The sequence below is a fragment of the Malaclemys terrapin genome, chromosome 11 (assembly GCF_027887155.1).
Source record: "Malaclemys terrapin pileata isolate rMalTer1 chromosome 11, rMalTer1.hap1, whole genome shotgun sequence".
Classification (NCBI taxonomy): Eukaryota; Metazoa; Chordata; order Testudines; family Emydidae; genus Malaclemys; species Malaclemys terrapin.
Genome location: NC_071515.1, coordinates 29,499,208 through 29,524,099, shown reverse-complemented (window position 1 = coordinate 29,524,099; position 24,892 = coordinate 29,499,208). Strand labels below are relative to the sequence as shown.

Below are 24,892 nucleotides of genomic sequence, written 5' to 3'. Positions count from 1 at the left end.
CCTTCCCCAGTCCAGAGCCCCCTCCCACACCTTGAACTGCTCATTTCTGGCCCCACCCCAGAGCCATCACCTCCTCCTGCACCCCAACCCCCAATTTTGTGAGCATTCATGACCCGCCATACAATTTCCATACTCAGATGTGGCCCTTGGACCAAAAGGTTTGCCCATTCCTGCTCTAGGAGGCAGCCGTTTACAGCTCCCTAGGGGCTTTTCTGATAAAACTGGATTCTCAAAGTGTGGGGTTCCCAAACTTTATTGTATTGCAGCTCCCTTCCAGGTATTTTAAAACTTGATGGCTCCTCACAACCAAATGACTTTTTTTTAACCAACTCAAGACACTAGCTTCAAGGATATTGTCTTAAAGAGTTAAAACACATTTGCAACTACTTATAGTTTAGAAAAATAAGAAGCACCTATCCCTCCCTCCCTTCCCCTGTCTGCTGGTGCCGGTCAGCACTGGGAGCTTCACTTTGCCTTTACTCTAGCGGGGGGCTTTCAATCAAGAGCTTTCCTATGGGTGCTTCCCCCCGCAGGGAGTCTCTCTGCTGAAGTCCCCACACTCCAGGGGGCACAGAGCAGTTCCAGTGCCCATAGATAAGGTGATTTTAAGCCTAGTTTAATGGTCTAATCATTAGGAAAGAACACAGACTGGCATATTAATTCACACACACACCCCCAACACTGGTGGCTTCCCCACGAGGCCTTGGTAGGGCCCCAGAGGGCCGTGGCTCAGTCTGGGAAACACAGAGCTAGGCAGTGGGCTAGATTGTGGCTTTCCTGCCAAGCATGCACCACCCAAGGAGGAGCACAGGAGCGGCGTCTATTTACCCCCGTCCTCCTTAAGTCCCCTTTTAGCCCACGTCAGCCGGGCCCTTCCTGGGCCGTGCCCCATTTGTGGCCCACGGGCCCTATTTCCACCCCTGCAGATGGCAGGTAAGGGCAGACTAGTTAGGGCAACGGCTTCCAACGTTGCAATTGAGCATGCGCAAAACACTCGCGCATGCTCAGTTACATCAAGGGGGGCCAAAAATATCACGGATGCTTGATTATTACTGATCATGCTCGGAAAGTTCGCACATGCTCCGTCGCTCCACCGGCCTAGCTGGGTGAGTGTAGTTAGGGGCTTTGCGTGTAGTGCGACTGCGCAGTTCGTGGGTTCGGGGCGTTTGAAGGAAGTAGTCGTTCCCCACCGCACGTGGCGGGATTAGGGAAGCGCGAGCCCGTGTGTGTGGGTTTCGCGCCTGTCACCGCTGGCAACGGGACACGTAAGGAGGGAATGTCGGGCCGGGAGCCGCGGAGAGAGGAGGAGGGGGCGAAGCCGCACCAGAAGGAGGAGCTGAACCGAAAGGTGGGGGTGGCGCGAATGACACTCGCGCACACGGCCCTCGCGAGACCGGAGGTTCCGGCCTCTTCAGAAGAGAAACTGGTTCCGGTTGGGGTCAGTGTGGGAGGAGTGGGGCCCTCTGTCGGCTGGGGGGCGGGGCCCAATGGGGGGGCGGGGCACCAGCATGATGTCATCTTGCTTATTTGGCTTCATCACTACAAGAGCGTTCGCAGTGATGTCACGCTGCAAGGTGTAACGTCATAGTGCCGCCACAGCGAATCAGGATGTTACATTGGCCCTGGAAATACTTTCAGGGAAATCGTGGGACACTGGGCGTTTGCTGTGAAAATGGGGGTGCAGGGCAGCAGGAATATAGGGGTGATTACTTTATTTTTACCCGCAGGAAAAAATGAGAGATTCAGTACCACTAAAAAGCAGAGATTTTTTTGGCTTTTTAAATTTTCACACTAGAAAAACTTCCACCATAATTTGGCCCTAATTAATGGCCTTAGTGGCAGTGTTAGTGAAGGGCTAAATGGACATATTGGTAGAACTACTTTGTCATGCCTACTGTTGATCATTCCAAGCTTGAGACACACATGGTCAGGGAATTGTGGATTATCTTATGCTGCAGTTACTTGTCCCATACAAGCTCCATGGAGACATAAAATATTTTAGCCTCTGGAGTTTCAGAGTAGCAGCCGTGTTAGTCTGTATCCGCAAAAAGAAGAACAGGAGTACTTGTGGCACCTTAGAGACTAACAAATTTATTAGAGCATAAGCTTTCGTGGACTACAGCCCACTTCTTCGGATGCATATAGAATGGAACATATACACGCATACAGAGAGCATAAACAGGTGGGAGTTGTCTTACCAACTCTGAGAGGCCAATTAATTAAGAGAAAAAAAACTTTTGAAGTGATAATCAAGCTAGCCCAGTACAGACAGTTAAGAAGTGTGAGAATACTTACAAGGGGAGATAGATTCAATGTTTGTAATGGCTCAGCCATTCCCAGTCCTTATTCAAACTGGAGTTGATTGTGTCTAGTTTGCATATCAATTCTAGCTCAGCAGTCTCTCTTTGGAGTCTGTTTTTGAAGTTTTTCTGTTGTAATATAGCCACCCGCAGGTCTGTCACTGAATGACCAGACAGGTTAAAGTGTTCTCCCACTGTTTTTTGAGTATTTTGATTCCTGATGTCAGATTTGTGTCCATTAATTCTTTTGCGTAGAGACTGTCCGGTTTGGCCAATGTACATGGCAGAGGGGCATTGCTGGCACATGATGGCATATATCACATTGGTAGATGTGCAGGTGAACGAGCCCCTGATGGTATGGCTGATGTGATTAGGTCCTATGATGATGTCACTTGAATAGATATGTGGACAGAGTTGGCATCGGGGTTTGTTACAACTCCTCTGGAGTTGTCTTTCTGGCCTTCTTCACAAACACTAAATGTTTACTGTAGAGACCGTAGTGTCATCAGTCTGTAGTCTGTTAAATCCCAAGGAACCTTCTTCACTTTCCTTTTGTAAATTTACTGCTTCTCCATAGAGTTTTCAGTGGAGGATATTGGTGCAAAATGTGTGCTATGGTTTGATCTCCTGAGAGACAGGAATGGGATCAAAAGGTGGATTTATGCCAACTTCGTGACTTCCAAATTCTGGAATCAGTTAAGGTACTGTTCAGTCCATGGCATAAACTAGAGGAGATGCTGTGCTGTTCTAGTTTATGTCCAGTTGCCTATGGCCCCAAGGGCCATTCTTGCAGCCTGTAATAGCTGAAGTGTAGAGGTTCTTCGGTCTTTTTTCCAACAGTGACCCATAGAAGGTGTGGACAGTTCTGCACCCCAAAGATTCCCCCTGCCCTAGAGGCATTTCCAGGAAATTGACAAAATTGGCTTCACAGTTCTTTGTACTGTTGCGTGCTTCAGAGTGACAAAGAAGTTAGAAAAATCATGAAGAAACCCATTTTTTCCCCTGAAAAGAAAATCCCACAAAACAGATTTTTCATATGGTGTTGTTGCATTAACCTCACTGAAATTCTCCTGATTTATACCAGAATAATTCAGAATCTAGTTTGTAGCCTGTTCTGTCATCCCCGTTGATTACAAAACATACCATATTTGCCTACATAGTAACCCCATCTACAAAAGTAGTAGGCTTTATTAGGGTCTGGTGCAAAGCTCGTTGAAAGCAATAGAAAGACTCCCATCGATTTCAGTAGGCTTTGGAATCAGGCCCTAGATGTGTAGTAGTGATCACATGCAATTGTGGAGAAAAAGATGCAGGTTGTATACAAATTACCTCCCTTCTAAAGCAGCTATTTGAAAATGTTATTTACTCCCTCCTGGTTTGCTGGCTCACACTTCTACGGACACCTAGTTTTTGAGATCAAATTAATTTCAGAAAAATTGACTTCGGTTTCTGTCAGTCGTATGCCCCAGAATATCTCACTGGTTATGTTTATATTGGCTATGGAAACAGCATCTTTCATGTCTCAGTTTACTTTCCAGTCTTTACTCCATCACTTTTCTATCTAATTTTTCCTGGACCTGTCAGAGTAAGACAAACATTTGCATTTACCTATCTGAAAACATGGGTTGGAGTGTTAATAGTGGGTTCTAACATACTGATTTATTTGTCATAAATCTAGAGTCCTATTATGTCTTTCAGATTAAAGAGCAGAAAGTTGTTGTTGATGAGCTTTCCAACTTGAAGAAGAACCGGGTGAGTGATTACAAAGTGGTTTTTTAGCAATTCATTTTTTGCATTAAATAAATCGCCTTGTCCGGCTTGCCCTCGTCCGTCCCTCCACAAACGCAAGTCGATGCCACACCATTCTGTTTTATTACGAGCATGTTCTTTCCATTTCTGGCCAAAGAGTTTTGTCATGGGATCAGCCCAGCGCATTTCTGGTCTGCCCAGCAGTCACTTGTGGTCTCTGTGGTCTATTGTCTTGCCTGCGGACTACATGACCTGCCCATCTCTGCTTTGCGTCGTACATCGCCTGCACTACATCAGTCACCTCTGTATGCCTTCTGATCTCATTCGGTATATGATCCCAGAGCAATGTCTTGCACATTTGCCTTTCCATTGCTCTCTGGGTGACAGCGAATTTTTCTTCCTCCGCTTTTGTCATTGACCAGCTTTCCACTCCATATATCATTGCTAGCAGAACAGTGGATTTAAACAGTTTTTTTCCTTTTCCTCATGGGCAGTTCATCATCAGTTAGAGATGTCTTTATTTTGTTGAAACTTTCCTGCCCCGCCTTTCTCCTCCTACTGCATTTCCCTCCAAATGAATCGTCTCTGTTCAGCTGCTGACCCAGATAAATATATCTGTCAACCTCCTCGATTACTTTCCCGTTTACAGTGATGATTCCTGCTTCAAATGCTCATTCCGCATCAACTTAGTCGTTGATGTGTTCACTTCCAGCCCAATATCGTGCAAAAGTGTGTGCAGTTGCTGCAATTTGTTCTCTAAGAACATAAGAATGGCCATACTGGCTCAGATCAAAGGTCCATCCAGCCCAATATTCTGTCTACCGACAGTGGCCAATGCCAGGTGCCCCAGAGGGAGTGAACCTAACAGGTAAAACTTAGAGAATTTTTCACTTGACCAGAGGATCAAGTGATCTCTCTCCCATCCATCTCCACCCTCTGACAAACAGAGGCTAAAGACAGCATTCCTTACCCATCCTGGCTAATAGCCATTAATGGACTTAACCTCATGAATTTATCTAGTTCTCTTTTAAACCCTGTTATGTTTAAACCTCCTCAGGCAAGGAGTTCCACAGGTTGACTGTGCGCGGTGTGAAGAAGAACTTCCTTTTATTTGTTTTAAACCTGCTGCCCATTAATTTCATTTGGTGGCCCCTAGTTCTTATATTATGGGAACAAGTAAATAACTTTTCCTTATTCACTTTCTCCACACCACTCATAATTTTATATACCTCTATCATATCCCCCCTTAGTCTCCTTTTTTCCAAGCTGAAAAATCTTAGCCTCTTTAATCTCTTCTCACATGGGACCCGTTCCAAACCCCTAATCATTTTAGTTGCCCTTTTTTGAACTTTTTCTAATGCCAGAATATCTTTTTTGAGATGAGGAGATCACATCTGTACACAGTATTCAAGATGTGGACGTACCATGGATTTATATAAGGGCAATAAGATATTCTCCGTCTTATTCTCTATCCCTTTTTTAATGATTCCTAACATCCTGTTTGCTTTTTTGACTGCCGCTGCAGATTGCGTGGATGTCTTCAGAGAACTATCCATGATGACTCCAAGATCTCTTTCCTGATTAGTTGTTGCTAAATTAGTCCCCATCATATTGTATGTATAGTTGGGGTTATTTTTTCCAATGTGCATTACTTTACATTTATCCACATTAAATTTCATTTGCCATTTTGTTGCCCAATCACTTAGTTTTGTGAGATCTTTTTGAAGTTCTTCACAGTCTGCTTTGGTCTTAACTATCTTTAGCAGTTTAGTATCATCTGCAAACTTTTCCACCTCACTGTTAACCCCTTTCTCCAGATCATTTATGAATAAGTTGAATAGGATTGGTCCTAGGACTGACCCTTGGGGAACACCACTAGTTACCCCTCTCCATTCTGAAAATTTACCATTATTCCTACCCTTTGTTTCCTGTCTTTTAACCAGTTCTCAAAAGGATCTTCCCTTTTACCCCATGACAACTTAATTTACGTAAGAACCTTTGATGAGGGACCTTGTCAAAGGCTTTCTGGAAATCGAAGTACACTGTCTCCACTGGATCCCCCTTGTCCACATGTTTGTTGACCCCTTCAAAGAACCCTAAAAGATTAGTAAGACGTGATTTCCCTTTACAGAAACCATGTTGACTTTTGCCCAACAAGTTATGTTCTTCTATGTGTCTGACAATTTTATTCTTTACTATTGTTTCAACGAATGTGCCCGGTACTGACATTAGACTTACCGGTCTATAATTGCTGGGATCACCTCTGGAGTCCTTTTTAAATATTGGCGTTACATTAGCTATCTTCCAGTCATTAGGTACAGAAGCCGATTTAAAGGACTGGTTACAAACCATAGTTCATAGTTCCGCAATTTCACATTTGAGTTCTTTCAGAACTCTTGGGTGAATTTCATCTGGTCTTGGTGACTTGTTACTGTTAAGTTTATCAATTAATTCCAAAACCACTTCTAGTGACACTTCAATCTGTGACAATTCCTCAGATTTATCATCTACAAAGGACGGCTCAGATTTGGGAATCTCTCTAACATCCTCAGCCGTGAAGACTGTGAAACAAAGAATTCATTTATTTTCTCCGCAATGACTTTATTGTCTTTAAGTGCTCCTTTTGTATCTCAATCATCCAGGGGCCCCACTGGTTGTTTAGCAGGTAGATAAACGAAGGTGGGAAAACATGAGAAAACAAACACTTCAAAATAGCTGATGCTCACTGTGAGTCTGACATTTTTTAAGACAGCATTTAGTTATTGTTATATTGATATTTTTAACATAGTTTACACTCCTTGTCAAAGAAGATTTATTTTCCAGGAAGTGATCACATCCAGTTTTGTGGTAGTGATGAAGTGTAGCACATCCTAGATCAAAGTAAAACACTTGAGTACCCCTTCCAACACATCTCAGTGCTTCAAGCCAAAAAGAAGACAACTCTTACTGTACATTTTCTAAGTGGTGAGGGAATTATTCTCCATGTTACATTCAGAACTAAGCTATGCAGGAATTGGTTTTTATCAGGGGAAATACCATATTTTTATGTCAAACCCATAATATTTGTCACAGATTTTCTCAGATTTTGAAGGCAAAAGTTGTTTAAAGTTGCTTTTAAAAATAGAAAAGAAGACCTTCTCCACTGTTATCCTCCTCTATAAAGCCCTTGAGTTTTATGACCATTATGCAAGAATTGGTTGGTGAAGGGCTGTAGATAGAAATGAGAAAACAGATGTTATGTGCACTGATAAGCAAATAAATACTTTACTTTTCTTTAAGCATAACTTTTATATTGGCTAAAACTCCCAGATAAAGATGTATAACCTACATGAAGGAGAAATATCTGCTCCTGTTTTAATATCTAAGAAAAGCAGGATAGTTTTTCCATGACTACTTCAAAATGATTGTGTTCTGATATTTATCAGTTTTTCTGTATAGCTATCAGTCTGATTAATCAGTGTCTAAAGTTCGTAAAAGAAAAATTAATTTAGTTTCTCTTTGGATCAGCACAATTTGTTTTGCTATTAATCATGTCCATCATGTATGAGATTTTCAGAAGTCCTTATCATTGGCCTAGCTCCTTTCTTTGAAATAAGAGATTTACCATTAATTTTGAGGGGAGCAGAGTTAAGCCAATACTGAGCATGTGTGAAAATCCTACCCTATATGCACAAGTTAAAACCTTTTTAAAAATAAAGATAGGGTTAACTATTTACAAATGTCATCTACAAAACATATGTAAATGACGACACTTTATTTTCAGAGATATCTTATGCATTACCTACCAACTATCTAATTTCAACAGTGCACAGAAAAATTGACAATCAATGTAAATGGATTTACGTGTTCTTAAAAATAAATCCTTCAAGGTGCAGGTAAATTATGCAGAAACATGTAAACAATTCCTGACAAAAGCAGAATTAGTTTGAGCGTGGATAGCTCAGGATTGATAATGGGTCTATGTCAAATAAGATCAATTTTTTTCTTGGTACAGTTATTAGTGGACATGTTCAAATCAGAGTTGGCACCACTGGCTGACTCATTGGCAGTTTCAACAGAGAGTATGGAAGAGATGGAGGATGGATACTGAAGCACATTGGAGGGGGAGTGTAAGAAAGCATATACCTGCCACTTCTGGTCCGTTTGTTCTGTGGATAGAGGACTTCAGTCTCCAGGGTTCTCCATCTGAAGTTTCACAAACACACTTCACCCCTGCCCTCCCCCCCTTTTGTGTGTGTGTGTGTGTGTGTGTGTGTCTATAGTATGCCAATTGAGACTGCTATCTCGTGTTTTGGTTAACTGTTCAGGATTAAATGCACAGTAGGTATGATATGAAATCACAAGTTTTGTTCCCTATCACCATGACTGAATAGTTCAGTGTGGCTTTGTGTACTTGATGAATATCATGGATACAACTTGATAAAGAATTGTCTTTATGGTATAGTAGAACCTCATTTTTACAAACCGAGATTTTACAAACCACCAGTTACATGAACCATTTTTCTTGATGGGACAAAGGTTCACAACAAAAGAGATGTCAGTGAAGAACAAGTCAACATCCCTTTATTGATGTCTTCAGTGTGTTTGCAGTTGTTTGAAAGACAAGAAAATGATGCAGTACATCATACTGCAACTTAGGCACTGTACTGACTAATTTTTTTATGTTCAATTTTATGAACTTCTTGACTTTCTACACTCAGTCTCCAATTAGTTTGTAACATAGAGGCTCTACTGTATATACAATTTATGTTGGGTCAAATCCTGTAGTTTTAATCAATGTATTCTAAACTCTCGCTGAAGTTTTGAGTGAGTAGAGACTTCAGGACACTGTCAGTGTAAATGGTAACCATGTTCTGTTATACATTTTACAACTATAATATGTGTTACAAAGAATTAACTTTTTAATATTTTTATCTTTTATTCTACATTTTTTTGTATCACATACATCTATTTTTAGTACAGTGCCTTTTAATGTAGTAAATTGATGGACACTTGCCATTTAAAAGGATGAGAATTTGTGTGTCCTTTTGGCATCAATACTTTCAGTAATGTCTTATCTAAATTGTTGATTAAAATGTCTAACTTGGCCTGATATTTGCCAATATCATGTTAGCCATTCATACACTTTAAGTATTCATAAATATGTTTACTTTCAATTTAATTTATATTTGAAATAGTGGCACTTCACTCATCATATGTGAGGGAAGAAGAATATAAAATAGCAGTAAGTAACAATGCTGTGGATGGTAAAACCATTGTCTTGATAACACATTAGACTTCTGCTATGGATTTGTTATTAACATTAACCTATCCCAATTTCCTTCTTTTTCAGAAAGTTTATAAACAGCAACCCAATAGCAACATATTCTTTCTTGTAGACAGAACAGAAACGCTATCTGAATGCAAAAGTAAGTTCTTAACATACACTGCCTACCAATATTTAAAGGTGGTGTTCGTAATGGAGTAGGATTTCCCATGCAGCTCAAAATGAACAATTATAATTTGTTTATTCAAAGCTGTATGATTGCTGTGTTTAATTTGTCTGGATAGGACAGAAGATTAAAGTAATCACAGTATTATATATATATGCATGATAAAATACTTAAAATGAAAAGCTGCCATCCTAAAAAAGTAGGAAGGGATGCCAGTAAAAATTATAGTAGACCTAGTGCACAGTCCTCTGAAGTACAGAGCACCCTCAACTCCTTTCAGGAAGCAATCAGCATCTTGCAGCATTTGGTCCCATATAGTAAGAATAAACCTGTTTGAAAGTAGCATGGGATAGGGAAGAAAGAAAACTGAAGTTGAACTGGATACCTTAGGGGGCTAGAGGAATGGGCTTTGGGATTATGGAGGTGTGGAGGGTTGAGGATCTAGGACAGAAGCATCTGGAGATAAGGGAGAATGAGAGAGAGACTTGATGGTTAAATAGAGACCAAGAAGCATCAATTAGATGAGAAATCTAGGGTCAGGTGTGGAATGAATTCCAGGATGTAAATGAACTTGTTAATTTCTGGACAGAACAAATGGTGCTTGCTCTTCATTTCTTAGTGTTTTCAGACAGTTTACACTGAGAAGGCTTTAGTTACCATAGTTCATTGCAGTTTGTTATGATAGTAAAGTGCAAATCTGATATTGACAGTAGCTAGGAGTTCACCAGGTTCTGATACTGGTAAAAGTCTTGTATTTAAAAATGCAGTACAATAATAATGACTTCGATTAGAGGGATAGGTTGTAAACTCTTTGGGGCAGGGACTGTCTTTTTGTTCTGTGCCTGTAGAGTGCCCAGCATAATAGCGTCCTAGTCCATGATTGAGGCTCTTAGGCTTAGGCACTACAATAATACCAATAATAAAGAATAATTTTGTTACCTGATAAGTCAGTAGTTACAACTAATAGTCCAATCAATGCAAACTTAATGACGCACAATTTTAAAGTTCATGTAAACTACAATGTGCATAAACAATAAGAATATATATCTACATTTGATTATCTTAGGGGGGGAAAAGCTGCAATGGGCTGATTTGTGCTATGGTACTGATGTAAACACTTTCATATTTTCTTGTTATGTGTCTTTAAATTTGTGTTGATTGGACTATTAGCTATAATTACTGACTTTTCAGGAACCATTATTATTACTATTTATTATTTGTATTATTGTAGTGCCTAAGAGGTCCAGTCATAGAATCATAGGACTGGAAGGGACCTCAAGAGGTCATCTAGTCCAGTCCCCTGGACTCATGGCCTGATTAAATATTATCTAGACCATCCCTGACAGGTGTTTGTCTAACCTGCTCTTAAAAATCTCCAATGATGAAGATTCCACAACCTTCCTCGGCAATTTATTCCAGTGCTTAACTACCCTGACACTTAGGAAGTTTTTCCTTATGTCCAACCTAAACCTCCCTTGCTGCAATTTAAGCCCATTGCTTCTTGTCCTATAATTAGCAGTTAAGAAGAACAATTTTTCTCCCTCTTCCTTGAAACAATATTTTATGTATTTGAAAACTGTTATCATGTCCCCTCTCAGTCTTCTCTTTTCCAGACTAAACAAACCCAATTTTTTCAATCTACCCTCATAGGCCATGTTTTCTAGACCTTTAATCATTTTTGTTGCTCTTCTTATCACCTTATTATTTTCTCAGTGTTTGCAAATTGATTGCTTTATTATTTGCTCCATTTCTTTCCAGGTACAGAAGTTAAGCTGACTGGTCTGTAATTCCCTGGGTTGTCCTTATTTCCCTTTTTATAGACTGGCACTATATTTGCCCCTTTCCAGTCTTCTGGAATCTCTCCCATCTTGCATGACTTTTCAAAGATAATTGCTAATGGCTCAGATATCTCCTCAGTCAGCTCCTTGAGTATTCTAGAATGCATTTAATCAGGCCCTGGTGACTTGAAGACATCTAACTCGTCTAAGATATTTTTAACTTGTTCTTTCCCTTTTTTATCCTCTGATTCTACCTCATCTTCACTAGCATTCACTTTGTTAGATGTCCAATCACCACCAACCTTCTTGGTGAAAACCAAAACAAAGAAGTCATTAAAAACCTCTGCCATTTGCACATTTTCTGTTATTGTTTTCCCCCCCTCATTGAGTAACAGGCCTATCCTGTCCTTAGTCTTCCTCTGGCTTCTAATGTATTTGTAGAATGTTTTCTTGTTATACATTATGTCTCTAGCTAGTTTGATCTCGTTTTGTGCCTTGGCCTTTCTAATTTTGTCCCTAAATACGTATGTTATGTTTATATTCATCCTTTGTAATTTGACTTAGTTTCCACTTTATGTAGTATTCTTTTTTGAGCTTCTGATTGTTGAAGATCTCCTGATTAATCTCCTAGGGTCAGTCCTCAGACTGTTCCTATCCAACTTATTCATAAATGATCTGGAGAAAGGGGTAAACAGTGAGGTGGCAAAGTTTACAGATGATACTAAACTGCTAAAGATAGTTAAGACCAAAGCAGACTGTGAAGAACTTCAAAAAGATCGCACAAAACTAAGTGATTGGGCAACAAAATGGCAAATGAAATTTAATGTGGATAAATGTAAAGTAATGCACATTGGAAAAAATAACCCCAACTATACATACAATATGATGGGGGCTAAGTTAGCTACAACAAGTCAGGAAAAAGATCTTGGAGTCATCGTGGATAGTTCTCTGAAAATGTCCACGCAGTATGCAAAGGCGGTCAAAAAAGCAAACAGGATGTTAGGAATAATTAAAAACGGGATAGAGAATAAGACTGAGAATATATTATTGCCCTTATATAAATTGATGGTACGCCCTCATCTCGAATACTGCGTACAGATGTGATCTCCTCATCTCAAAAAAGATATACTTGCACTAGAAAAGGTTCAGAAAAGGGCAACTAAAATGATTAAGGGTTTGGAACGGGTCCCATATGAGGAGAGATTAAAGAGGCTAGGACTCTTCAGCTTGGAAAAGAGGAGACTAAGGGGGGATATGATAGAGGTATATAAAATCATGAGTGATGTGGAGAAAGTGGATAAGGAAAAGTTATTTACTTATTCCCATAATACAAGAACTAGAGGTCATCAAATGAAATTAATGGGCAGCAGGTTTAAAACAAATAAAAGGAAGTTCTTCTTCACGCAGCGCACAGTCAACTTGTGGAACTCCTTACCTGAGGAGGTTGTGAAGGCTAGGACTATAACAGAGTTTAATAGAGAACTAGATAAATTCATGAGGTTAAGTCCATTAATTGCTATTAGCCAGGACGGGTAAGGAAAGGTGTCCCTAGCCTCTGTCTGTCAGAGGGTGGAAATGGATGGCAGGAGAGAGATCACTTGATCATTGCCTATTAGGTTCACTCCCTCTGGGGCACCTGGCATTGGCCACTGTCGGTAGACAGGATACTGGGCTAGATGGACCTTTGGTCTGACCCGGTACGGCCTTTCTTATGTTCTTAAGCCAGGGTGGTCTATTGCCATACTTCCTATCTTTCCTACGCAGTGGGATAATTTGCTCTTGTGCCCTTAATAATGTCTCTTGAAAAACTGCCAACTGTCTTCAATTGTTTTTCCCCTTAGACTTGCTTCCCATGGGATCTTACCTACCAACTCCCATTGACTTTATTTTGCTGTTCTCTGTCCTACTACACCTCTACCTCGATATAACACTGTCCTCTGGAGCCAAAAATCTTACTGCATTATAGGTGAAACCGCGTTATATCGAACTTGCTTTGATCCGCCAGAGTGCGCATTCCCGCCCCCCCCCCCCGCCCCCCCCGGAGCACTGCTTTACCGCGTTATATCCGAATACGTGTTATATTGGGTCACGTTATATCGGGGTAGAGGTGTATTCCTTAAAATCACAAACTCTACCATTTCATGATCACTTTCACCCAAACTGCCTTCCACTTTCAAAATCTCAACCAGTTCCTCCCTATTTGTTAAAATCAAATCTAGAACAGCTTCTCCCCTAGTAGCTTTCTCCACCTTCTGAAATAAAAAATTGTCTCCAATACATTCCAAGAACTTATTGGATAATCTTTGCCCTGCTGTGTTATTTTCCCAACAGATGTCTGGGTAGTTGAAGTCCCCCATTACCACCAAGTCCTGTGCTTTGGATGATTTTGTTAGTTTCTTAAAGCCTCATCCATCTCTTCTTCCTGGTTAGATAGTCTGTAGTAGACCCCTACCATGACCCCTTTTATCCTTATCCAGAGACTTTCAACAAGTCTGTCTCCTATTTCCATCTCAACCTCAGTCCAAGTGTATACATTTTTAATATATAAGGCAACATCTCCTCCCTTTTTTCCCCTGTCTGTCCTTCCTGAGCAAGCTGTACCCTTCGATACCAATATTCCAGTCCTGCGTATTATCCCGTCAAGTCTCTGTGATGCCAACTATGTCATAGTTGTGTTTATTTACTAGCATTTCAAGTTTTTCCTGCTTATTCCCCATACTTCTCGCATTAGTATACAGATCTAAGCTACTGATTTGATTTCCCCCACCGCTTGTTTTGTCTTTTCTCTCCCTTATCCCTGCTATAACAAACCCGTGCTCCACCCAAATTCCGATCCTTCTCTCAGGTCTCCATGTTTTTGACTTACGTGTGGGCTTTGGTCACCTGCCCCCTTCAAACCTAGTTTAAAGCCCTCCTCACTAGGTTAGCCAGTCTGTATCCAAATATGCTCTTCCCCTTCCTCGATAGGTGGACCCCATCTCTGCTTAGCAGTCTTTCTTCCTGGAACTGCATCCCGGGGTCAAGGAATCCAAAGCCTTCCTGACGACACCATCTTAGCCAGGCATTCACCTCTAGGGGAGGCATCTGTCTCTGCCTGGGCCCCTAACCTTGACCGGAAAGATCAAAGAGAACACCACCTGCGCTCCCAGCTCCTTCACCCTTACTCCCAGAGCCCTGTAGTCACTTCTGATCTGCTGAGGGTTATACCTCACAGTATCATTAGTGCCCACATGAATGAGTAGCATGGGATAGTAGGGGAGCATGGGGATGATCCTTGACAGTCCCTCCATAACATCTCGGATATGGGCTCCTAGCATGCCATGTCAGGGTGATGGATGGGTGCCTCCAACCCCCTCAGAAGAGAGTCACCAACCACCACTACCCTACGTTTCCTTCGGGGAGTGGTGGCTGCGATCCTCCCAGCCTTGGGGGTACATGGCTTCTCCTCCTCCACCTTTGTGGGTGACTGCTCATCGCCAGGGCAGCATATTGGTTTTCCATCACCATCGTGGGTGAGTTGGGAATAGGGATGGAGCACTGCCTGCTGCCAGAAGTAACCAGGAGCCAGTGTCCTCCCTGTGACAGAGCCATATCCTCCTCCCTCGGTGGTGTGACAGCAATCCTCTGTTGCTGGATAGCGTCCTCAGCCTTGGATGTCTCCCTATGAATACTCTCAAGGAATTGGGCACTGATGCTCCTCAGCCTAGCCACCTCCTCCTGTAGCTCTCCCACCTGCTTCCCGAGAGATTCCACCAGCAGGCACCTTTCACACTGGATGGTCCCCCCCAGCTTGGCTTTCTGTGAGTGGGAAATGCAGGCCACAATCTCTGCAAATCCACACCAGGATCTGGGTAGAGGCATCCATGGTTAGGTTGTCTGCCTGGATACAGGCTCAGGTGGAGGAGACAGGAGCAATGCTGGCACTGGCGATGTGGCCCTTCCTAACCATAGCGATTTTATTTCGTCTCCCTCCCACAAACCCCCTCTCAAACTCCCCTGTTTGTGGTCCCTTGGTCGCTTAGTCTTTGGCTTTTAAGGCCTTTTCTCCTACATCAGCCCTACCCCCTCATTAATCTCATAGGGGGCAGGTGATCACGAGGCTGATCAAGGATGAACCAGGGAACGAAGGCTCAAACAGTCTCCAGACACACAATCCCAATTGACTCTGCAACTGAAATAACCTGAAAGAGAAAGAAAAACCACAAACAGCCAAACAAACTAATTCACCCCAAGATTAGTACTCGCACCTTGTTTGTTCAACAGGGGGATCGCCCCTTCTCAAACTCTCCTGTTTGCGGTCCCCTGTTCGCTAGCTCCCCTTGGTCGCTTAGCCTCTGGCTTTTAAGGCCTTCATGGACCAAGATCCTATTGTGTTAGGCACTGTACAAATATAGACCAGAAAGACAGTCCCTGCCCCAAAAAGCTCACTGTCTATCCCTCTAAGTCATTATTATTCTATCACATTTATTAATTTTATTTTTAAAATTTTTAATAATTATTAATTTATTAATTAAATTTATTAATTTATTAAAATAATTTCAGTGATTATTTATTTCCTCTTTTCTTTTATGCAGACACATTAGATGACCTGAAGAGGGCACATCAGGAGATAGAAAATTCAGAGAAGACCAAAATCAGGAAATAGACCATTTAAATTCTACATAGCAATGTGTGGTATTTGTTGTGTTGTCAGCTTGTCTGTTCAGCACACTATTGGTGGTTTCTTCAAAGATGATCTCCTGTGCAACCTTAGAAGAAGAGGGCCTAACAGCAGCCAGCATCTGATAAAGACTTTGTCTGATCTCTCCTACCAGTGTTTGTTTTCTGGCCATATACTTCACTTGAGGGGATTGATGACTCCCCAGCCTCTGACAGACATTGATAACAACGTGTTTCTTTGGAATGGAGAAGTCTTCAATGGAATTCACATAGGGACAGCAGAGAATGACACTCAAGTTATGTTTCATCATCTTTCATCATGTAGTAGTGAATCTGATATTTTGTCACTCTTCTCATCTGTTCAGGGTCCATGGTCTTTTATTTATTATCAAGCATCTAGACACTACTTGTGGTTTGGTAGGGATTATTTTGGTCGTCGTAGTTTGTTGTGGCAGTTTAATAATGAGCTAGATAGGGCTCTCTGTCTGTCATCTGTAAGTGCTCTTTCTGAATCTGATAACCAATGGCAGGAAGTTCCAGCATCTGGAATTTACAAAATCGATCTCAAGGCCTGTGCTATATCTGAATATTTGGTTTTAACATTATATCCCTGGAAATACCATTCCAGAGAAAATGCAATAGAAGACAGATTCCTCAGTGGCTTGGATCAGATTTCAAAAGATTTACCTGCTTATGTGTCTCTTACGATGAGCGAATCAAAACTTTCTCTAATAACACCAGTTGTTCCTTTAAATAGGACAGTTCCTGAAACTTCAGTTGACTCTCATTGCCCTAATATTACTAATCGTACAGTTACTGTAGAAGATCTTCAAGGATTTCTTGCAGAAGAGCACAAGAAGAAATTGGTCCATCAGCTTATTGATGTTTTAAGTGAAGCAGTAAAGAGACGTGTTTTATATCTGTTTAGAGATACAGATGAGCTAACAGGAGAAAATCTGAGTATACCTATCAAGAAAGCACATGTTGCAATACTGTTTTCTGGTGGCATTGATTCTATGCTTATTGCAACCCTAGCTGATCGACATATTCCTTCGGAGGAACCAATTGATCTTCTTAATGTAGCCTTCATGATTAAAGAACAGACTAAACAAAGCAAGCAGAAAAAACAACATGAATTGCATTCTTGTCAGGAATGCTTTAAAAAACTTGATACTACACTTGTTGATAACTTGTCTTGCTTCTGTGTGCCTGACAGAATCACTGGCAGGGCAGGATTGGAAGAACTAGAGACTATTAATCCTTCGAGAACTTGGAATTTTGTGGAAATTAATGTTACACTTGAGGAACTTAAAAGAATGAGACAACAGCGCATAAGCCACTTAGTTTATCCATTGGATACTGTTCTGGATGACAGCATTGGTTGTGCAGTTTGGTTTGCTTCCAGGGGAGAAGGTTTTATTACTACCCAGGGAGATGTAAAACCATATAAAAGTTCTGCAAAGGTATCAGATCTTCTTTGTCTGTCTTTATACTTGGTTAATAAAAATAAGTATAGTGCAGTTTAGCTTCAGTAGTCAGTACAGAATAAATATCCAAGGTTGCTGGAATACAAGTAGCAAACATAAGTACATTTTGCAGTTGTAATAAGTGTGTAACTGCCTGCAGTTCCAAAAATGCAGGACTCCTGCATTCAGTTCCTTGGCATGGAATTATTCTATCCGTAAGCTTGAGTATACAGCAGTAGAACTGGGAAAGGCAATAATCTTCAGCCTGGAATATTCAATTTTTGAATTGACGTAATAGAGAAGAATTGTATCATCAGATCTAGCCTAAACAGATTTGAAATATTTAAATCTGCAGAAAATGTAGTTAATCAGCATTGTTTTGTGCTGGTATCCCACAAACCAGTAATTCCCACAATATCATTATTTGGGTTGGTATGTGACCGAAAAAAAATGCTATTACTATTGAGGGGAGAGGATTGTTTTTTGAAGACTTCTGACATATTTTAAATAGTCATTTAAAGAGCAACTTTTCCTGTGTGTCCACCTGATATTTTTCTTGCTGTTTTGAAGGGGGCAACTTCTTTTAATAATTTGATAGCCACTTCAAGAATTCTCTTCTTTCCTCCCACTTGGCTTCGGTAGCTAGGATGGAGAAAGAATTAATGTTTTTTTTAAAATAATTCTGCATATTTGGAGTTCACTTCTGCATCATCTTTGAGATTTATACTATTTGCTGCCAATTAATGGGGATGTTTTAAATGGTTGGAGTCAAATAATAGAGGATTTAAAGCACAGTTGAATGGATTTTGCTTTATTTTTAGATTGTGCTACAACCTATAATGGCTTATGCATCAGAGTGGATCACCTAAAGATGTGGATACTGGTTTTATTTTAGTTGTCTTTCAGGTGACGTGATTTATTTAGCAGTTAATTTGAACTTTTTGAAAAATTGAGATAATTTTTTCCCCTAAATAGGCTGAAATGGTTTATTATAACAGAGCAGGTTATTTGTTTTTCTTTAATGAGTTAAAGCCTGAGGGTATACTGTTCAGGTCTGATCCTGCTCCAATTTAAATCAGAGTTCCCAGTGACTTCAATGGGAACAAGATCAGGCCCTCTAAAAATTAATAAATGCAGGCTTATTCTATTATGTTAATCTAAATGTGTTTGAATATATTTATTGGGTTTATTTTCAGATGGTTACAGGTGAATATTTTGGGAATCCATAACATGTTTCCCCCCCTTTAGAGTTCCTAGATAAATAATAAAATACCACTTTTTATACTCTTCTGTAGGTTGTGCTTACAGGAATTGGAGCAGATGAGCAGCTTGCAGGCTATTCCCGACATCGTGTTTGCTTCAAAAAATATGGTTTAGATGGCTTGAATAAGGAACTAGGAATGGAACTGGCTCGCATTTCTTCTAGAAATCTTGGCCGGGATGACAGGATTATTGGAGATCATGGAAAAGAAGCAAGGTAGCACTGTTTTAACATGCAGCAAATAGTTTCAACTCAGAACTCCATTTCTAGCACTGCAGTGGAATTTTAAATCAAAATTCCCTGTGTCTTAATTTTTTAAAAATTCCATGAGGACATTTGTTGTATGTGTACAGACATTGGGCTTGTACTAATTTAAAGTGCTTACTGTACCCCTTAAGAAGACATTGCAACTTGAAAATCACATTTCCACCTGAAAATTTTACTTCCAGTCTCGTGTTAGTATGATGACATTACCCTCACAAGCACTCATTTGAGGTGATCTCACCTGCACACAGTGATGGTTCTTGGGGTACCCAGGACTTTGAGTCACCTTGTTACCCCTTTGCCTCCAGCAAGAGACAGACTTGTTGGTGCTTAACCCATTGCAGTGTTAATCAGCTCCCTGGCACCTCCAGTCTGTTAGCCACTCAGTCTCCTCTGGACAGTGCTAGCCCGCCCCTCCCTTTGCTTTAACAATAGGTCCACCCCATCCTCAAGCCCCTTTGAAGTGTTTCCCTGTGATATCTTGCCCCTCTCACTGACTACTCACAGAAATATCAGGTTTGCTATCCCCCAGGAGGCAGTGTATATATGAGGTGGTTTGATTCAACTGAGGATCAGTTCATATATATCATCAGAGCACTACAATATATTTATAGTGAAAACAATCATAAATTTGTTATCAAAGGCTAAGATTTAAGAGACAGTGAGTAAGGGTAATCCAGTCAGCAAGGTAACATGTACAACTCCGTACACACTTTCTAGAGACTAAACTTTAACAGTCTAACCATCTGTCTAAAAGCAGTCTTATCTCTACTAAATGTCCTTTACAGTGCTGCCAAGCAGGGCAGTTTGGGATCCTGTTTTCATGAATATGCCCAATTACTCCCTCAGATGCAGGATAAAGAGATGTCCTAGTGCCTTCTCCTTGTATCCACTAAAATTAATTGTTGGCCCCCAGAGTCAAGATGACTCCTACATTCTCCCTCCCCCAAGTTTTAGTCCTTGGTGTGCTGACTTTATGTTGTTTTTACATTCTTTTGCTGACTTCATATGCAAAACTGGCTTCCATTGTGTTGGCTTACAAAGGCAGATGTGAATATATACATCCTTTGTCTGGTTGAAACCTGTTTATCAACACTGCCTCGGTTCAGACTTTTTTAAGAACATATTTTCAGTTTGTGAGAGAGAGAGAGTTTGTGTGTGTGCGTGTACCCATTTCACAACTATTAATGACCAGTATGATCCTGGTGTTCATTTAAGATCCTACATTACATCATTTAGGGATAAATACCATGAATGTGGTGTGAAGGCCAATACTATAATCGTGTTCAAAAGGGAGCTAGATAGATTCATGGAAGATAGGTCCATCAATGGCTATTAGCCAGGATGGGCAGGGATGGTGTCCCTAGCCTCTGTTTGCCAGAAGCTGGGATTGGGTGACAGGGCATGGATCACTTGATGATTACCTGTTTGTTCATTCCCTTTGGAGCACCTGCCATTGGCCACTGTTAGAGGACAGGATACTGGGCTTGATGGACTTTTGGTCTGACCCAGTAGGGCCATTCTTATGTGATAAGTATAGTGAGTTTGTGTGGCTTGTTGGGAGTTACTGTTACAGAACAGGAGTTCTTAGGGTCACACACACTTTTCCCCAGGTTTAGTATAACAGGAACAGCAGCAGCAAAGCTTAAACTGAAGAGGCAGCAGACAGATATGTCCAGAGGGAGGAAGGAGATGCCTGAGCATTTTTGGTGTTGTTTTTGGCCCAAAAGACTTCTAAACCTCAGGAAGGGAGCAGAATTTTTTTTTTTTAATCCATACATGCTGTTAGGTGTTCTTATAGAAATCTGAATTATTTAGTTGGGCCCGGCCCCCGGCCCAGCACCGCCAGTCCCCAGCCCGGCCCCCGGCCCAGCACCGCCGGCCTCGCATGTCCCGATTTTCCTGGACATGTTTGGCTTTTGGGGATTTCCCCCCAGACGGGGATTTGAGGCCCAAAAAGCCGGACATGTCCGGGAAAATCCGGACGTATGGTAACCCTATGGGTGGGCAAACTTTTTGGGCCGAGGGCCACATCTGGGTGGGGAAATTGTATGCAGGGCCAGGGCAGGGGGTTGGGGTGTGTGAGGGGGTGCAGTGTGCAGGAAGGGGCTCAGGGCAAGGGATTGGGGCAGAGGAGGAGTGCGGGGTGCATGAGGGGGCTCAGGGAAGAGGGTTGGGGTGCGGAGTGCAGGAGGGGGCTCAGGGCATGGGTGCAGGAGGGGTGTGGACTGCGGGAGGCGGTTGGGGTGCACGGGTGCAGGGTGCAGCAGGGAGCTCAGGGCAGGCGGGTGGTATGCAGGAGGGGGGTGGGATGTACGAGGGGGCTTAGGGCAGGGAATTAGGAAGTGGGCTGCAGGAGGGGTTCAGGCTCTGGCCCAGCGCTGCTTACCTAAAGCAGCTCTGGGGTGGCAGTGGCGCGCACCGGGGCCAGGGCATGCTCCCTGCATGCCTTCCCTGTCCCCGGCCCCGCGCCAGGAAGCGCTGCGGCCCCTAGGGGAGGGGAGACGGAGGGCTTCGCATGCGCTGCCCTTGCCGTGCCTCTGGGTACCTCCCCTGAAGCTCCCATTGGCCGTAGTTCCCCATTCCCAGCCAATGGGAGCTGCGGGGGGCGGTGCCTGGAGGCAAGGGCAACGTACGGAGCCCTCCCTTCCCCCCCCGGGGGGCCGCGGGGACGTGGTGCCGGCTGCTTCTGAGAGCGGCGAGGGGCCTGTGGCACCACAGGGGGAAATCCAGTGGGCCGGATCCAAAGCCCTGAGGGGCCGGATCCAGCCCGCGGGCTGTAGTTTCCCTACCCCAGGCTAGATTCAGTAGCCCCACTTTAATTTACGCAGAAACAAAACATCTCCTTTCATGCCTGTTTGACCCAGTTAATCATCCCACCATTAGAGTTAAGTGATGGTTTGGAGGTTTTTGCATCTTAACTCTGCACTGGGGAGAACTTCTTTCTGTATAGTAAACTGAAAAAATGGATCTTAGGTCACCAATCATGATTTTGTGACTAGCAGAAAATGGTGTCATATCTTTGGTTGGGGAGAGTGACCTACGGAATTATAAATCTATGATACATGTGAAAGGATTTTTAAGAAGGAAGTACTCTTTTAGCAAGGTAAAAACTGACAGTAGGCATTAACTATCTAAATTTTTGTGATTTCCCCCCCCCCCCTTTAGAATGGTGTCACAGAATTTTCAGTGTAAATATGTTTTGTTTCATAGAATCATAGATTATTAGGGTTGGAAGGGACCTTAGGAGGTCATCTAATCCAACCCCTTGCTCAAAGCCTGATCAATCCCTAACTAAATCCACAAATGGCCCCCTCAAGGATTGAATTCACAACCCTGGGTTTAGCAGGCCAGTGCTCAAACCACTGAGCTATCCCAGTGTAGCTATGTACCAAAGTTAGGTTTTACAGTAGTTCAACATTTAAAAAGCCTCTGATCTTGGAAAACATTTTATTTCTAAACAATCCTGCACCTACATAATTTATGCTTTCTCTCTTCCATGTATCTTTATTGGTGGTGACGAGAGCTGTGCATAAAAACAGAATTTCTGTCATTTGCTCCTATTTAAGTACAAATTATTTTTCTTGGGCAAGACTTTTAAAACTTCAAATCAGATAAGTTTTAAATGAAGTTTCTTATGGATGTGTATTGCTGTTCCAGTCTTTTATTTCCCCAAGACTCCACAACACTTCTGTTTTTCTCACAACACATTAGCACCAAGATTTATGTTGCATCGTCTTCTAAGAATGGATATTGGCTTGAAAGTCCAAATTTTCTACAGATCACTATAGTGTGAATTGAGTATTCTAAAAGCAGTTCTCTCGTACACTACACATTTGTTTGAATTTAAACCTTGTCAAGGTAACAATTTTTCATAATATTTTCTGTTTAGATTTCCTTTCCTTGATGAAGATGTTGTTTCGTTTCTTAACTCTCTGCCTGTTTCGGAAAAAGCAGACTTGACTCTACCTCGAGGAATTGGTGAGAAATTACTTTTGCGCCTGGCAGCTAAGGAGCTTGGCCTCAAGGCCTCTACTATTCTTCCAAAGAGGGCCATGCAGTTTGGAACACGGATTGCAAAAATGGAAAACAGCAGTGAAAAGGCATCTGATAAATGCAGCAGACTTCAGCCAGTTTCAGTAGACTAATTTATGAGGCTGCAATTGAAGGTTTGTTCACAGAACATCTTATGAGAAATTTATGGTTTAAAATTTTGTATTTTATTATGTGTGGATATTCAATAAAATCCTCAAGATTTTAAAATTGTGTTTTATCTACTGGTTTTAATCAGTTTAACTGTAATTACACCTTGCATTTGGCCTAATGAAGAACTACTGTATTATTCAATCTGGTCTGCCAGAGCATGACTGCCCTGGGGGAAGGAGAAGCAGGGGTTCCACAGAAAAACAAGATTCAGGCTGTATTTTTTTTTTTTAACTAATTTTCACAGGGCTTGAGGGAAATACTTTTGAATCCACTCCACCTGCCCACATTATGAAGCTAGTATATAACATTAACTCAACAAAAAATGTCATCTCTAGGGGTTATTGTGTGCATTTACTTACAGTTGAAGAAGGAAAACCTACTGTACATCACATACATTCTATCCTTTTACCAATATTGCATTGTACATTTGAAATGTACTCTACGTTTAACAATTTAATTGTGTTGGTATTACATATTTTAAAAATGAAATTCTCTCTTATAAGAAATTATTAGTTTAAGATACTAAAAAGTCCATGTCACAACAGTGATTGTTAGGATTAGGGAAAACTCAAGATTTAATACAAGAAGTAATATAATTCTTATCTGGTTTATAATATGTAGAGATCTGGAAGATACTCATAAAATGAATGTCTATATCACTATTGTTTAGCAGTGATGTGATGGCAAGAAAGTAATATTAACAATGTACATAATACAGATCCTCACTGTTTCTTCCATTATAACTTTTTATTTTATTTTTTTACAATGACAGCCATCCTGATTAGGATAGACTGTCAAGCAGAAATGAGAAAGTGACCATAAATACTTGTGGAAAGGGAATACCTGAAATTCAAAAGGGAAAGAGAGATGTGACAATTTTTAAACCATGTGTTAAATGTGTCTCCCTGTCCCCCAAACTGTACATAAATTAAGGCTGTGTGACAGAGTGTATACCCCATCCTGGCTCTGAAAGATGCCAATTAACATCTGGCTGCACCAAAGGGTGGACCAGGCCTAATTAAAGATGCAGCCCAGCTGGGGAAGGATGATTATAAAGAAAGGAAGCACAGTATTAGAAGGACTGTAGGGAAGGAACTACTACTACTGGGGGAGGGATAGCTCAGTGGTTTGAGCATTGGCTTGCTAAACCCAGGGTCATGAGTTCAATCCTTGAGGGGGCCACTTGGGGATCGGGGGCAAAATCAGTACTTGGTCCTGCTAGTGAAGGCAGGGGGCTGGGCTCAATGACCTTTCAAGGTCCCTTCCAGTTCTAGGAGATGGGATATCTCCCTTAAAAAAAAATTAAAAAATATTTCTTCTCTGGGGAATGGAAAGTGGGAGGCTTAAGGAAAAATACCTAGGGGCAGATTTGATTTTGGGATTGGGAAGTCTGGAAGAGGTGGGAGAGATCTAATAAATGGGCAGGATTTAGACTTCAAGGGAAAGAGTCCAGGGAGATATTCAGTGGAGGACTAGAGCAAGGGAAATTTAGAGGTGTGAAAGGTTGAGATGGAAGAAGTTGGTTTAGGATTTTATTGGGGGATTAAGAGTCCCAGGAATCCCAGCCCTGAAAAAAGGCTGAAGTTGGAGGCTGTGGAGAGGCCTGCTGACAGGCTATATAGTAGGAAGAAGTCCAGGGAGGCAGCAGCAGGGACTTTGAAGAATGCTGGGAGGGCTTTCGTTCCCCACCTGCTGCTGGGGAAGGGTGTGAGTGAGGACCCCCCCCTAGTGTAGGGGGTAAGATTTTAAAGCCCTGAGAAGAGTTCAGGGTAGATCA

The 24,892-nt window shown here is 41.7% G+C and overlaps 1 protein-coding gene across 3 annotated transcripts in view; it reads left to right on the top strand.

Annotated features, from left to right (window-relative positions):
• ASNSD1 (asparagine synthetase domain containing 1) overlaps positions 1–23,175 on the top strand; it is a 42,754-nt gene extending 19,579 nt beyond the window's left edge. Inside the window, exons 1-6 of one of the 3 annotated variants that reach the window (XM_054043705.1) lie at positions 1,125–1,348; positions 3,999–4,052; positions 9,386–9,457; positions 15,834–17,381; positions 18,680–18,861; positions 22,802–23,175. In XM_054043705.1, coding sequence (XP_053899680.1) covers positions 15,927–17,381; positions 18,680–18,861; positions 22,802–23,057 — 1,893 coding nt within the window. In that variant the 5' untranslated portion in view covers positions 1,125–1,348; positions 3,999–4,052; positions 9,386–9,457; positions 15,834–15,926 and the 3' untranslated portion in view covers positions 23,058–23,175. Of the gene's footprint in view, positions 1–1,124; positions 1,349–3,998; positions 4,053–9,381; positions 9,458–15,833; positions 17,382–18,679; positions 18,862–22,801 lie in introns of those variants that run through there. The other 2 variants (XM_054043703.1, XM_054043704.1) reach the window with 2 other exon arrangements.
• Positions 23,176–24,892: the final 1,717 nt, after the last annotated feature.